At 44.5% G+C, this 17078-nt stretch overlaps 1 protein-coding gene across 1 annotated transcript in view; it reads left to right on the top strand.

The window, feature by feature from the left end:
- cachd1 (cache domain containing 1) overlaps positions 1–15959 on the top strand; it is a 134027-nt gene extending 118068 nt beyond the window's left edge. The window contains 12 exon segments of the mRNA XM_083647765.1: positions 234–344; positions 2486–2608; positions 3557–3656; positions 4258–4374; positions 5043–5203; positions 6145–6231; positions 7750–7866; positions 8129–8280; positions 9933–10094; positions 12109–12186; positions 12451–12552; positions 15695–15959. Of these exon segments, the coding sequence (XP_083503891.1) occupies positions 234–344; positions 2486–2608; positions 3557–3656; positions 4258–4374; positions 5043–5203; positions 6145–6231; positions 7750–7866; positions 8129–8280; positions 9933–10094; positions 12109–12186; positions 12451–12552; positions 15695–15957 (1573 nt within the window). The 3' untranslated portion in view covers positions 15958–15959.
- Positions 15960–17078: the final 1119 nt, after the last annotated feature.

Raw genomic sequence — 17078 nt, 5'->3', positions numbered from 1 at the left:
TTCTCGTCATGCCCCGTTCTTCTAGTCCTGCCATTCTGACACGGTGTGTCTTTTGTAGAGCGCTATGAGGGTTTTATTGTGATAGCGTAACTATCAAATCTTCATATTCCCCACATTTCTTTGTGTGTCTCCACTTTTTTTTCGACTTACATGTGCCTGACAGCCATGCTTGACCTGCAAACAGTATTGACCTTCTGAAGTGACCTTTGCCCCTCTGACTGCGTGTGATGTAGGTACCAGCATGCCGTGGCTAACCCCGGCCTCATCACCTTCACTGGGCCATACCTGGACGTGGGCGGAGCTGGCTACGTTGTCACCATCAGTCACACCATCCATGCCTCCAGGTAAGATCCCCCCCCCCCACCCACACACACACCTGTGGAGACCCAAGAGGGCTGTTAGGTCAGTTCAGAGGCGGAGGCACCTACCTGTGTGCCACCAATCACATCTGTTCATAACTAAGCAGTATCTATTTTCATAATTAGCAGTAAATGAAATGATCTGTTATTGTATTTGACCTTATCACAATTAATCGTCTCACCTCAGCTGTGAGTTTCCAACTCCCACAGTCCTTCGTATCGGCTGTGTGAGCGGTATGCCATCTCTACAAAATGCACCATAGAGTCTGTTCTGTTTTAATTACAAATTTGCCAGTTGCCAAAGGGGGGAGCAGGACTGCTAACGGCGGAGCAAATTATGAAATTAACAGAGCTTGTTATTAAATATTGCTCAACAGATTCATAATTGTTCCTGTTTTGCGCTGTATGAACCAAGTGGTCACTGTGGTGGTGGGCCATGAGGCTCTGAGCCTGGAAGTGGCTCCAGCCAAACCCCTCGCTATCTCTGCAGACAGCCGGTACCTTGAAGGAGGGCTGAAGGGGAGATGCTTTGCACATGTTCAGCTGCAGACTCAGACTGGTGTAGAGATGATCCTCCAACCAGATGGCCCCAAGCATCTGCTCTGCCTAAAGCTGTTTTCCCACATGCGCCTTTTACCGCTAAATGACCGGAACGCGGTCTAATGCCTTCATGTGTGAAAGTTGTTGTGCCGGTATAAGCGCGACCCCGTCGTCGCGGACATTTCACCAGTTTCGAGCCAGTCAGAAGAGCGGTATGCGCCATAAGGAACACAAATGTAAAACGGGTCCAGTCATTTGCCGCGACACCGGTCCTTCTCTCATGGGCGAGGTGTACACACGTTGCTTAACGTTCACTTCCAGCGTGCATCATCTAATCATTCGCGCACATCAAAGCAAACTACTTCCACATTTCGCTTCGTGCATTTGCTTTCTCTACATACATACAAGCGTTGGGCGGCTTGCAAGCCGCTGCCATTCTCGCTGTGTTTGTCCTGTGTGGCTGCTGCGAAGTGCGGAGGACTGAGTGAAGGACTGGCCTCTCTCAAGCAGAGAGGGGAGGGGGGAAATCGGCTGTGTTTATTATGCTGGCTTGACGCTGCTCTTAAGTCAAACGAGTGTGATTTATTGTGTGACAAGCGAACTTATTTCACCATCGGCGTTTTGCCGACCCCCAAAATAAGCTCCCCCCTCCCCCCGCCCCCCAACATACAGGCAATTTTGCTGCTATATTCCCACTTGCGAGCGCCCAGGTGTGAAGGGAAATTCCGGGAAATGTCCGATATTGACTTACAGGTAATTTTCCGGTACGCATGTGGGAAAACGGCTTCAGTGTCCTTGAGCAAAGACGCTGAATGGCTACTAGCTGCACGGGTGCTGCTCTGTAGCGCAGCCTGCTCTCTCTGTGTGTGTGAATGGGGGAGGTCAATACTTGGCCACTTTGTCCAGTTGTTATTAGAAGTTATTGTTATTGCGATAATGTGTTTTCTGCACGGCGTCTTTCAGTCGAGAACTGGAGGAGGCAACTGTGTCGCCGGGGATTAAGATGTAGCCACCTGATCCACGTTTCCAGTTTAGTGAGCTTTCAAATACAACTTGCCAGGACTGCTACAGCACAGCAGTCCAATGAGAAGCCTTATCTATGATCCACGCACGCACACGTACGCACACACACACACACACACACACACACGCACACACGCGCACACACGCACACACACGCACGCACACACACGCACACGCACACACACACACACACACACGCACACGCACACGCACACGCACACGCACACGCACACACACACACACACACACACACACCCCTAGTATCTCAAGTGTGTGTGTGTGTCTGGATGTGCATGTTATCCTACAGAACCTGTAGGCCAGTAGACTTTAAACACACAGCTCAAAAAATACCGCACAGATAGATGTACACTGCAAAGTCTATTGAACAGAGAAGTTTGATGTTTTTTCCAAATGTCTGTTTTTAAAATGAATCCCAACATTGTATTTCTCTTTGTTTTTACTCCTCTCTCTCTCTCCTCACATCTCCTCTCTCTCTCTCTCTCTCTCCTCACGTCTCTCTCTCCCCCCCCCCCCCCCCCTCTCCTCACGTCTCCTCTCTCTAGCTCTCAGATGTCCTCTGGTTATGCGGTTGCAGTGATGGGTATAGACTTCACACTGCGCTACTTCTATAAGGTTCTGTTGGACCTGCTGCCTATCTGCAACCAGGACAAGGGCAACAAGATCAGGTAGGAAGAGGGATAGGATCTCTTCTGCTCTGTGCTCTCTCTCTCCCCCTGTTTATTTCTCAGGAGGTTGCATCAGGAGGTTGGATCAGGAGGTTGCATCTGGTCTGGTCTGGTCTGCTTTAGTGAGGCAGATTTCAACTTGGAGGGGGAGAAAAGGGACAGAAAGATGAGCTGATTATATAGGCGTCCCTGGTGGAGATGTGACATTGCTGCTGCCTCAGTCCCCCACACTTTGTCTTTTTATGGGTCCCTCTTTTTTCCCTTTTCTTTCTTTTGTCCCTTCCCCTCTCTCTCCCAGTCTCTTCTTCCCTCCATTTCTCTCACACACATTAGCCCTGTTCAGAATCGGTCCCTATGACAGAAATAGTGGACTATTTAGTGTGTCGCCATTTTTTTTTTATAGTGTCCGAATTCTAAACTGTTAATTTGATTCACTATTTAGTCCACAAAATACCCACAATGCACAGCAATTTCTAATGAACAGCGAATGATCTCCAGGAAAAACAATCTGTGTAGTGTCCGAAACTTATTTGGATCATTCCCCATATAGTTCACTATATGATCAACACTATATGGGAAGAGTGAGTGAGTGAATGAGTGAACACAGCTACTATCTCACCCTCTCCTTCTCTCTCCTTCCTTCTCTCTTTTCTGCCCCTTGCTGTTCAGGGCCATATAAAACAGGATTAGTCCAAGGGAGCGTGGGGGAGAAAGGAGCAGTATTTGGCAGGATGCTTAAGGGAGTGGAGGGAGGTTGAATGGAGCAGTATGTGGCATAGGGTTTGAACTGTGGAGAGGGGGTGAATTCAATGCTGGCAAGAAACAGTTGTGGACAGTAGTATCATGACAGAGGTGGGGGTGCAATTAATGCATTATAGTGTTAGATGATCCACAACACCAACATCAACCCTGTGTGTGTGTGTGTGTGTGTGTGTGTGTGTGTTGTAGGTGCTTTATAATGGAGGACAGAGGGTACCTGGTGGCCCATCCTACACTCATTGACCCCAAAGGTCATGCCCCCGCAGAGCAACAGCACATCACACACAAGGTAAGAGACCTGTACACACACACACACACACACACACACACACACACACACATTGTTTAAAGTAATGGTAATCACACACATATGTATTTTCTCTTTCACATAGAGTACACCTACTGTATAAGCAAGCCCACAGTGAAAATGCTCCCCACAAATGAGGCAGCGCCCCCTATGGGCCGGTATGGGACAACAATTAAACATTTAAAAATGTGAGAGACAAAAGCCTTCATTTCTTAAAAATAAAAATAAATAATAAAATAACAGGAGGAACTTATGTCTTCAAGTCATTTGTTTTTTTTCTGATTAATTCCAGAGGTGTACCAAGTTTAATGATGGTCCCGCAAACAACCAGAGATTTGCTTGTTAAAACGCAGCAGTGGTTTCACATAGACCCCGACACCAATGTGACATCATACCAACCAAACGGGGGAATCACTTACATTCACTTACATTCATTAATTACATACTCATGAACACACACTTGAATTTGACCTGATCATTTCTTTATCACTCGTCTCAATTACCTGTAACTCACTTTGTTCCTCTTTTCACTTTCCCCCCTATCCTATTCCTCTTTTGTCTGTCTCTGTCTTCTCTGTGGCAGGAGCCTCTGGTGGCCAACGACATCCTGAACCATCCTAACTTTGTGAAGAAGAACCTGTGTAACAGCTTCAGCGACCGCACTGTGCAGCGCTTCTACAAGTTCAACACCAGCATAGTGGTGAGTCCCAGATATATTGATGATTAGATAGAGAGATACATACATGTAGGTAGGTAGAATAACAACTGGACTGACAGCTGGATAGGAGGATATAAATACCCTGTCATGCCTACTAGACTGACACATACCACAGCAAGCACAATCATGACTATCTGACAGTCTAATGCCGCCACCCTGTGGTCATCCTTAGCACTACAGCCAATAGATATTCCAATTTACAGAGACTCTTACAATTGCAAGGTGTCCATGGGTACTTACAGTAGATAGTCTGAAAATAAATTAATACCTTAAAGGTATTAAAATGTCCTAAATATTGTTGTTGTTATTATCTTTTTCACTATGCAATGACAGGTTTCTTGGCTCTGCATACTCACTTAGATTCATACAGAAAACGCTTAACATATTATTGCAGAAACACTAGACACGTATGGTTTAATGCTCTTTACCATTTAATTAACTGTTGTCCTTTTTCTCATAGTGCCCATTTATAGTTTCAGGGAGTTCCGTTGTGAATGTGCTGGATTTATCTCCTTAATTAGGCTTTTAAATTGGTCAATTCAATTCCAGATAAAAAAAAAAATATTAAAAAATCCTGAATTTCTGAAACCTGCAGATTCGCAATTAGATATATCATGATGATGTTTCCCTCCCCTCCTCCCCCCCTTCAGGGTGACCTAACCAACCTGGTCCACGGCAGCCACTGTTCTAAGTACCGTCTGACCCGAATCCCCGGCACCAACGCCTTCGCCGGGATCGTCAACGAGACATGTGACTCTCTGGCCTTCTGCGCCTGCAGCACCGTGGACCGGCTCTGTCTCAACTGCCACAGGTCTCACACACACACACACACACACACACACACACACACACACACACACACACACACACACACACACACACACTACGGTTGGGTGTCGCTGACATTGGGTGATATCATTGGATGCTACAAATTCAGAAGGCACATCTTACATTTTGGGAAATACCATGAATTTGTTGATGGTCTAGATCAGGGGTGGGCAACTGCCGGCCCCCCGACCTCACTCCCTCACGGCCCTGGGTCAATTTTATTTTATTTTTTTATTTTTATTTTACAAGGCGGACGTTTTTGGTTAGGTTCGGGTTAGACCACCAAAATCTGTTTTTATTTTACTGTACAACCCAGAACATGGCGATAATGGAGTTAGCATTGTCCATCCACTGTTTAACGTTAGCATTTGAGCTAACGCTATTGTAACAAACTATATCTAGGACGCATATTGCACATGCAACATTACTAATCTGATTAATATCACATATTTGGGTGATGTACCCCATCAAATTGCTGTAGTGGTCTGTTTTAAAGCTAGAGCAAAGTTTCTGGTGTCATCTGAATGGAAGAATTACTTAATTTGAATATGAAAAATATAAATGTAGGATCAACTTTGATTACGAGTCCTTTTCATCAAATTAGTAGCTATAATTGGGAGTGATGGTGTTACAGTAGGCTACTGGTGGAGCACGGTCACAATCTGGCCCTCTGGTAACGAGGAATCTTTTTGTGTGCCCCTCTCTATCATCAAAGTTGCCCATCCCTGGTTTAGGAGTACAGTCATCATAATTACAGATTGTGCAAATTAATTACATATAGTGTACAATCAAACCATGGTTGAAGAGTCAATCACACAGATATACAGCTTATCATATAGTCTCATGTGTATTCTCAGTCTCAGTGTATTCCTAGTAGTCAATTCTTCAGACCACATGCAGTAACTTTTGTTTTTGTGTGTTCAGAATGGAGCAGAATGAGTGTGAGTGTCCGTGTGAGTGCCCCCTGGAGGTCAACGAGTGTACGGGCAACCTCACCTATGCGGAGAACAGGTCAGTACAAAACATAATGTCTGAAGAACATGCACATACCATCGCATACCAACGCTTCACCTACCATGGTTTGAAGTGAGAGAGTTTGGACAGTTACTACACAAATGTATTTGTTTATATTGTATTGAATATGTTCAATTTTATTTTACATTCAATTAAAATGATCCACTCCTAAAATGGAAACATACCCAGGGAGTTTCTAAAGTATGTACCAGCATTTCTAAAAATGAACAGCAGTATTACTTCGCTTTACAACCCTAGGCGTGTGTGTGTGTGTGTGTGTGTGTGTGTGTGTGTGTGTGTGTGTATGCACTTTGCTCTTTCTGATCTGGCCTGTCCCTTTCATAATGTGCTTTCATCATGTTCTCCAGCTATTTGCATGGTGGACATGTTTGTGCACAGCCTCTGTTTCTCTCTCTCTCTCTCTCTCTCTCTCTCCCTGACACTGTTCCTTCCATCTGTGTGTCTCTCTCTCATCATCACACTTCTCTCCTCCCGTCTGTCCCAGTCTTTCCCTGTAGTGTACACACCCACTTCCTCTTGTCATTCTGTCAATCATGTCTTTCTCTCCAACCCCTTCTCACCATCCGTCTTTCATCTGCCTTCATCAGCAGCGTGTCATTCTTTCAAATGACAATTTCTCTTTCGTGTCAGGAAGACGAGCAATTAAGTCCCCCCCCCCCCCCCCACCCCACTGTGTTCTGCGTCAGGCGTTATTGTTGGTCCCTCTCTGGAGCTGTTTAGCATAGAATGACTGGTTGATGACATGACTTTGTTTGAGCACTCATGCTTTGATTTGGATCCTACGTGCTCCTTTTTGCTCCCGTTTTATCAAATTTAAATCTGAAAACTTTTCCAATTTACTAAATAATCTTTTTATATGTGTGGAATCATTTTTACTACGGTCTGTATATTACAATGTATTGTATACAACCCCTAATTTTATATTCTCTTGGCATCTTGTGTTAGGTTGTTTTTTCCAGCACTTGCTTTTTTTCAGCACTTGCTATTTGTTGCAAGTCCCTATTGCTCTTTTCTCTGTTCCCTATGTACTTGTATGCACTTGTATACGACCCCTGGGTTGAGTTATCTGTATCAATTATGTTTGGATATGCTTCACCCTGAGAGGTGCTGATTGCACCACCCACACCAGCCACCCATAGAGCCTATTAGCCTATGATTGGCAGTTTATATATATGGGTGGGTGTCAGTCACCAAACATTTCTGACCTGAAGAAGATCCAATAGGATCGAAACATTGCCTATTCTTGTGTCGCAATAAACTATACGGCATGGAGTAAGTGTGCAGGCTCTACCCTTTTTTCATTCATTTTGATAGTAGCCTTTTTCAAGTGTAGTCCTGTTCGCTGGTAACATTTGGATGTGGTCCGGTCAATTCTAGTGTTTGTGTTTTTACTGAGATTGTGTACTTGTACCGGATCTGTGTTTTTACCGTGTGTGTCTGTGTGTGTGTGTGTGTGTGTGTGTGTGTGTGTGTGTGTGTGTGCGTGCTCTACAGGAACCCAAGTTGTGAAGTGCATCAGGAGCCGCTCAGTCTGAATGTGATTGATCCTGGTCTTCACGACAGCCTGCCCCAGTGTATCAACACCCGCTGTAGCCAAAGATACACCAGCAGGTATGTACAGTACAGTCACCATACATGCATTCATATCTCCATAGCATCAGTTAGAGCAGACCCGGGCAGAACCGGCCCTCATGATGGTTCTGCCTGGTTGGCCCGGGAAGTCTTAAGAGCTCATTTATGCTCCATTTTCATCCAAAAATAAATGCATCCGTTTCAAACGATGTAACCGTCACTGCCCACATACATACTTCCATACGTGTCAAATGTTTGCTCCTGGAGCATCTTATTTTGACTATGCTGTCTCCTGTTTCAGCGACTGTTTTGGGGTGTTGGACTGCGAGTGGTGCATGGTGGACAGCGATGGCAAGACCCTCTTAGACAAGCCCTACTGTGCCCTGCAGAAGGAGTGTTTCGGGGGCATCGTTGGAGCCAAGAGCCCCTACGTGGACAGTATGGGGCTGCTGGGTGAGTGGACGCTGGATCAGGTTCTCTAGCCTTTCTTTAATCCATCATTTAACAGGTTTCACTTTGCTCTCCCACCTTAAATGGCACAAAGGATATTTAGAGCAGATCCTCTCTATTGGTAAATGTTATTCATCTTTTTTCAGTTTAACACATTCACTGCCAGCCATTTTTTTTTTACTGTAGGTAGCTTCTGCCAGAGGGTTTTTTTGAGGATTCTGGCTCATCTTTCAAGACCCGAGGATTCTTTTCTGCTAAGATTTTGTGAACACAAAATATCTCAAAAGAACTAATAGAATGTGTGCTTTCTCTGTCTAAAAGAGTTAGTTTGTAGAGTTAGTAGTTATGTAGGCATTAGCACTTGAATACAGCATGGTTTCAGCGTCTGAAAATTTAAGCTGAGATAAATAGCTTTTTGTGAAATTCGATAGAACAGTCACTTTAACCATTCATTTTTGGCATCAGTAAGACGTCAGACATCTAAACAATAGTTTTGAACAGTAATTTCCTCCATAACAGCAGGAAACCCCCCTCTACTTCAAACTCCTCCCTCCGTGTGTGTTCTTCTTGGCTGCAGCGGGCGTGTCACAAGCTCGTTTCTGCTACTGCTGCTGCTGCTGCTCCTGTCTGCTGGCGGCCGCTGGGCGAGGATGGGCTCGCTCGTTTCTTGGGGTTTCGGTTGAGAAACCCCAAGAAACGGGGTTTCTTTTGCGATTCTGGTCTTATTTATGCTGCGTGTTTCAAAGTGTGTTGCACCCATAATCTATTATGCAAATTTGCAATCCCCCACCGCCAGCAATCAGCGCGAAAGCGAAAGCGTTTTCACCAATCCATTTTACAGTATGAGAATGGTTTCATCGCGCGTTCCCCTGCAGTTTTGGCTCGGCTTTTTCTAGAATGGAGAGCACTGTCACCACTTAGTGGGTCGGTGGAATGGGTTGTACACGTTCGGTGGCTTCAATATTTATATAAGAGATGTAAAAGGGTTAGATCAACGTCCCACCGTCAAATTTTTTTTTTTTTTTTTTTTGACGTATCAACACGTCATTGGCAGTCAACCGTTGGATTTTTTTTTGACGTATCAACACGTCATTGGCAGTGAACGTGTTAAGTAAGAGTGAGAAAGATGCAAAGTGACTTTGTCCTCCAGAGACTTGCATCTCCAAAAAGACAATTAAATTCAGGAATTGTTTAGATCAGTGGTTCTCAAATGGGGCACACAAATAATATCCTGTGTCAGGATGTCCCTGACACAAATAATATCCTGTGTCATCATGATGAAATCTATTTTGTAAACATTGTTTTTAGGACGATTCAGGCTCTTCGGCACAGCAGCAATGTGACTTTTGTAGATCACAGCAAACTAAAGTATTTTGGATAAACTGCGACTGTTGAGTTGCTTTTTTTTTATTTCTTTAGTTTTGTCAATTAGTTTTTTCAAGAGGAGAATGGACTCTGCCTGCAGTGGAATGAGTTGTGTGGCAGTTCACACTGAAAAGAGAGTAGGAAGAGAGGGAGTAGAAATAATGTTGCAGCACCAGTTGGGATCTGAGCCCATGCTGTTGTGATGTGGTAACTTAGTTACCATAGTCACCTTTCTTTTTTATTGTCCTTACTTTTCTCTCATTTCTTGTTTTTCTCTTCCCTTTCTGCAGATGAGGAGGTGGCGTCTCTGAATATGATCAAGAGCGCCCCCGTGGGGCCGGTTGCAGGGGGCATAATGGGATGCATCATGGTGCTGGTGCTGGCCGTGTACGCCTACAGACACCAGATCCACCGGCGCTCACACCAGCACATGTCGCCACTCGCTGCACAGGGTACGATGCATGTGCACACTCTCACACAAACACACATCAGTGTGCACACAAACACACATCAGTGTGCACACTCTCACACAAACACACATCAGTGTGCACACACTCACACAAACACACATCAGTGTGCACCCTCACACACAAACACACATCAGTGTGCACACTCACACAAACACACATCAGTGTGCACCCTCACACACAAAAACACATCAGTGTGCACACTCACACAAACACACATCAGTGTGCACACTCACACAAACACACATCAGTGTGCACACACTCACACAAACACACATCAGTGTGCACACTCTCACACAAACACACATCAGTGTGCACCCTCACACACAAACACACATCAGTGTGCACACACTCTCACACAAACACACATCAGTGTGCACACTCTCACACAAACACACATCAGTGTGCACACTCTCACACAAACACACATCAGTGTGCACACTCACACAAACACACATCTCACAAACACACATCAGTGTGCACACACTCACACAAACACACATCAGTGTGCACACTCTCACACAAACACACATCAGTGTGCACACTCTCACACAAAAACACATCAGTGTGCACACTCTCACACAAACACACATCAGTGTGCACACTCTCACACAAACACACATCAGTGTGCACACTCTCACACAAAAACACATCAGTGTGCACACTCTCACACAAACACACATCAGTGTGCACACACTCACACAAACACACATCAGTGTGCACACTCACACAAACACACATCGCTCTGCCTATTACAATTTCTTGCATCCAGATGAGAGACTATCGGCTATGAGGGAGGGCTAAAACAACAAGGTCCAAAATGGCGTTGCCATGACACATTGTTCTTTGCATGCAGGCGTTTTAAATCTGTCAAAGAAAGAAAGAAAGTTTCACCGTTGAGTATACTGATGATCAGGCAATGTGGCAAGTTACAGTTACACAGCTGACATTATCCTCTAGCAGCAGCTGCATGATTTGTATAATTAGTCAGCGATATTGGCAGAAACATCAAAGAAGATTACAACCTCATTAAAAGTCTTCAGTCTGATATAGTGGAGTAAAGCGTTTGGAATCGATGCTGGAGAGAGAATGGAAACACACTGACAAGGCCTGAGATAAACACAGTGACAACTCAAGGCCAGAGATAAACAGTCATAGAGAGCCCCAGTGATGACGTATTTTTGTAGGCTGAATGCGGAAGTCCCGAACTTCCTGGTTCTTCACTGTTTCTGTCTATGGGATTTTTGAATGGGGTTTTGGCGCGATGCTTCAAATAATGTCTGTGGGCAACGCAAGTTTAATCAAACGCGAACCAAGGTTCAGCGGGATAATCTTCACACATGAGGACCACTTTCATGAGTTTTGAAGCGTAACTGCGAGCCCTAGAGGTAAAAAGCTTGTGCTAAGCTAATCCAGAACTACACACAGTGTCGCATAGGCGTCCACGCATTGATTGCGAGAGAAAGAATTTCCGCGTTCACTCGTGATGACGTATAATATCCGCGTCGACATTGTAGTCTCATTTAGCCATTTGCTAGCTAGCCACCCTTTTAACGGCACATAAAAGCTTCAAAACTCATAAAAGTGGTCTTCATGTGTGAAGATGATGTTACTAAACACTGGTTCGCGTTTGATTAAGCCAGCGTTGCCCAGAGAGATCATTAGAAGCATCGCGCCAAAAACCCATTCAAAACTCCCATAGGCGAAAACTGTGAAGAACCAGGGTTGTTAGCATCGATGATTTCCGGACTCGTTCCTGGGGCTCTCTATTGGTGGTAATACTCTGTGTGAGTGTGAGGATATGTGTAAGCCCCGCCCCCTGAAGAAGTGAGGCGTGGCCAAAATGACTTCACTTCGCAAAAATGTCCTGAGCCATCCTGGCCCATCCACTGACAATGATTCAGGACAGATACTGTCCGGGACACCTGATTGGCTGGTCGATGTATCTGTCTCACACCTTCGTCATAATCTCATTGGTCCTCTGCTTCCCTTGTCCCAGAAATGTCAGTGAGAATGTCCAACCTGGATAACGAGCGAGACGAGAGGGACGAAGACAGCCACGAGGACAGAGGAATAAGTAAGTGTACTGTAGCCGCAACTCACTATCTTGTGATTTTGCATTTAGTGTGGGTGTGAAACGCTAATTTACGTTTGTGCTAAATGACGCCCCCAGCTGGTACGCTGTTTGATTGCACAGAAGTGATTGCAATGCTTTTCTGCCTGTGGCCGGCCTGATACTGTGCAGTGCAGCAGAGGTTCAAACAGAGCATCCTCCTGCACTATTTGATGGTTATAGGAGAACCTGCAGTTGACCTGTGTGCTGTCATCTCTCTCCTTCCAGTCAGCAACACGCGATTTATCGCTGCGGTGATCGAGAGGCACACCCACAGTCCTGAGCGCAGACGGAGGTACTGGGGGCGATCTGGGACGGAGAGTGACCATGGTAAGACGCGTTCTGTGTGTGTGTGTCTGTGTCTCTCTCTCACACACATTGTGACATCATCAGTGATGTCATAAATCCTTCCCTGCAGAGGCTATAAGTAGGATGGATGGGTAGCGATTGTGTAACCACACTCGGTGAGTGAAACGTCCAACACAGTGAGTGAGTGAACGGGCACTGTAGTACAGTAGGCCTGGTCCCAGGGTTCTGAAACATTTCAGACAGCATCAACATTACAGGAAGAGAAGATATTGACAGCATTGATTCCAGTAGAGCCCTGAGCTATAAGAAATGTGATGGCTACACGTTTAGTCTGCAGGATAGAGCTCGTTGAAACGGCTCCTACTGCCGTTCAACCTATACGAGTGTGAGACACACAATCACACGCATCATTAAACACATATAGTATGTACATCCATAGACACACACACTCACAAATCACTTGGCTCCATATCTGAAGCTTTTATGTTTCATCATCAGAACATGTTAGCGATTTTCCATCAATATAATTGTTGAGGTGCTCAAGCTTCACAAGCTTTGCTACACAGTAATAATAACCCATTGACCTGCTGGTGTGTCCTTTCAAAACCTCAGACAGCAATACAAAAATGAAGGACAACCGTCCCGTCCCCCCCCCCCCCTTATCAATGCCCAAACATTTTTCAACTCAAACCATGTGTTTCAAATGGATTTGCATTTGAGGTCATTGGAGCAGTGTAGATTTCTTTCATTACATGTGTGTCACTGTGTTATCTTGTAATTTATCTTCCCTCTCCCTGTCTCTGCTGACAGCCATGTTGCCTTCCCCCACTGTTCCACTTCCCCATGTATCATGTCTGCCATGTTGGCTTGTGCTTCTCTCTCCCGAGGCTAAATGTTCTGTATGTAATGTTCTGTATGTACATTATCTGTATGTATGTAGGCTAAATGGACTGTATGTATGTAGGCTAAATGTTCTGTATGTACATTATCTGTATGTATGTAGGCTAAATGGACTGTATGTATGTAGGCTAAATGTTCTGTATGTATGTAATGTTCTGTATGTATGTAGGCTAAATGTTCTGTATGTATGTAATGTTCTGTATGTATGTAGGCTAAATGTTCTGTATGTATGTAATGTTCTGTATGTATGTAGGCTAAATGTTCTGTATGTATGTAATGTTCTGTATGTATGTAGGCTAAATGTTCTGTATGTATGTAATGTTCTGTATGTATGTAGGCTAAATGTTCTGTATGTATGTAGGCTAAATGTTCTGTATGTATGTAGGCTAAATGTTCTGTATGTAATGTTCTGTATGTATGTAGGCTAAATGTTCTGTATGTATGTAGGCTAAATGTTCTGTATGTATGTAATGTTCTGTATGTATGTAGGCTAAATGTTCTGTATGTATGTAATGTTCTGTATGTATGTAGGCTAAATGTTCTGTATGTATGTAGGCAAAATGTTCTGTATGTATGTAGGCTAAATGTTCTGTATGTAATGTTCTGTATGTATGTAGGCAAAATGTTCTGTATGTATGTAGGCAAAATGTTCTGTATGTATGTAGGCTAAATGTTCTGTATGTAATGTTCTGTATGTATGTAGGCAAAATGTTCTGTATGTATGTAGGCTAAATGTTCTGTATGTAATGTTCTGTATGTATGTAGGCTAAATGTTCTGTATGTATGTAGGCTAAATGTTCTGTATGTATGTAATGTTCTGTATGTATGTAGGCTAAATGTTCTGTATGTATGTAATGTTCTGTATGTATGTAGGCTAAATGTTCTGTATGTATGTAATGTTCTGTATGTACAGTATGTAGGCTAAATGGACTGTATGTGCACAATGTGTAGGAAAGTGATTATAAATATGGATGCGTCTTTTTCAAACGCTATGAGAAAGCTGCTCAAACCAAGAATGGAGGGGAAATGGCCAAAGGGAAAACTTCTCAATCCTGTGCAATAAAAATGCGTGCGTGTTGTTTGTGGTGCTCAAAGTGCCAAAGAAATACATTTGAAAAACAGCACTGTCTCTTTCCAGAAATCATGACCCCGTTACTCAAGATAATCCACAGACCTCGTTATGAGCAGTTTCATGGAGGAACTATTCTCTTTTGACCGAACTACAGCCGCTAGCTGCTAGCTAGTTCCTACATGAGACTGCAAAAGAAAATAGTTCCTACATGAAACTGCTCACAACAAAGTCTGTGCATTATCTTGAGTAACCGGGTCATGATTTCTGGAAAGAGACAGTGCTGTTGAGTTTTTCAAATGTATTATTTTGGTGCTTTGAGCACCACAAGCCGAGTGTCATCCAGTTCCATTGTATTGGAGAGAAGGCAGAAACTCTGCGGCCGATATCTCCAAAACTCAGGCAACTAACACAAAACAATATAGATGGATAAATAGCACTACAGGTGAGAGGAAGAATGTATTTTGGATTTTAGGGTGAGCTGTCCCTTTAAGTCTAAAAATATGTTTGTTAAGGGTTTTTTTTTTCCAACATTGTATTTATTATTTTCAATTAATGCATTTACACATACATAGAAATTACAATACAAACATCCCATACATATCCCACTTCCCTCCCCTCTCCACAATAGCACAACAGAAAAACAAACAATCAGAACAAAGAAACACACCGACATACAGACCATGATTCTACTGGGGGTTGACTAATTGAACTTACATTTTTTCAGTTACATCTTGACTCATGTACAGGTACATAGAGTGGAATATAAAGAGCAAATGAAATAAAGAAACAAAGAAATGCAGATGAAAACAAAAACAGTCAGTCATTCAAACAGTCCCAGGCGCTTCCATCATGTCGGCCACATCTGTCCTCTCTAGATAACAAATGAAAGGGCCCCAAATGCTGTCAAACAATTCCCGTTTACCCCTGATGATATATGTGATTTTTTTCTAAGGGCAGAGTTGTTGTTAACTCAGAAATCCATCTCCCGATACCCGGCCTACCAACCTGTTTCCAAGTTACGGCAATAACTCTTTTGGCCAAACGTGAACCTATATCTGAAAACCTTTTCTGTCTCCTTCTGATGTTAAATTAAGTGGGTATAATCCTAAAATAAAGCGCTTTGGATTGTTTGTTAAGGTTTTAGTTGAATGACAACAAATCAAATGTGTGCGTTTGTGTGTCCCTCTCCAGGCTACAGTACCATGAGCCCGCAGGAGGACAGCGAGAATCCGCCCGGCAACAACGACCCGCTGTCGGCCGGCGTCGACGTCGGCAACCACGACGACGACCTGGACCTGGACACGCCCCCCCAGACGGCCGCGCTGCTCAGCCACAAGTTCCACCCGTATCGCCACACGCACACACACACACACCAGCACCCGCTGCACACGCACACGCACCAGCACCACCTACAGGCCGCGGTCACCGTGCACAGCGTGGACGCAGAGTGCTGATCCTCCAGCCGCTCACCCTCCTGCCGGGGAGGGAACCTTTTTTTTTTTAACGATGATCAAAGACTATTTTTAAAAGGCATTTCTGCTTTACTAGACCGCACACAATGAAGGGGATGATGATGATGGACTCGAACCCACAACGTCTCAAGTATTTGACCCACTGAGCCACCGCCTTAAATGGAGCATAAGCTCAATTTGGCTATTAGCCCCATGGTCTCATTTTGCTGACGTCTCCATTTGCCTTTTTCATTCAACAACACAATTCAAAAATCTGGCTAATTTACTCAAACTGAGAACTAGCAGAACTGGGCCGGTGCAAATGAGCAAATGGGCTTTGGTGTTTTTAAACATGGATTCACTAACATTGGGGAGCAAAACAAGGGGCTGTTTGAGCCCAGTCACTGGCCTTCAGCAAGGAGAGGACAGGAACTCCCAACACCTTAAATGAGGACAAGGTACGCTTGATAGGCCCAGTGGGCTTGCTTGGTCATTTAGCATAGCCAGAGACGGACCCCTGACCCCCATGCCACGCCTGCTCCTTAGCTCCAGGTCTGCACTCAGGCCAGCTCCCACTAAGCCCACCTGCGCTGAAGGACACGCTGGCTTGGGGAACAGAGCGCTCTTCCTCTCCGCTCAGTTCAAACTGCTGGAGGTCTCCCATGAAGAGGCGAATACTGCGTTCACACCACAGACCCCGGGTTCAGCATGGTGGGATATTGTCATGACTTCCTCTTAACTTCTTCTTCTGCAGACAGACAGTCTGACGTTGGTTTGCTCTGAACATGGATGCCTTTACCCAAAGGAGGAACTGCTGGCCTTACTCACAAAACCTTTGGGAGGATATTTGAACTTCATCGATGTCCATAAACCAAATCATCTCTGATCCATGCAAATATACAGAAACACAATATAAAGAGGAGACAATTATTTTTCTACTATTTATTAAAGAGGTGAATTGTGGGACAGCGGTTGGGACCGGTCGACCGACTCTCGCCTGCACACTCCTTCCACTTCCTGTAACCCAACGCCATCATATCCTGTGTCACAGCAATTGGGGGAGGAGGCGGTTTATGACATACAGCAGCACACTGTTCCGCATCTGGATCATAGTGTTGTTGTTC

The sequence above is a fragment of the Poromitra crassiceps genome (genome assembly GCF_964638095.1).
Source record: "Poromitra crassiceps genome assembly, chromosome: 12".
NCBI classification, from domain to species: Eukaryota; Metazoa; Chordata; class Actinopteri; order Beryciformes; family Melamphaidae; genus Poromitra; species Poromitra crassiceps.
Note: the sequence above shows the minus strand (reverse complement) of the source record. Positions and strands in the feature narration are given on the sequence as shown.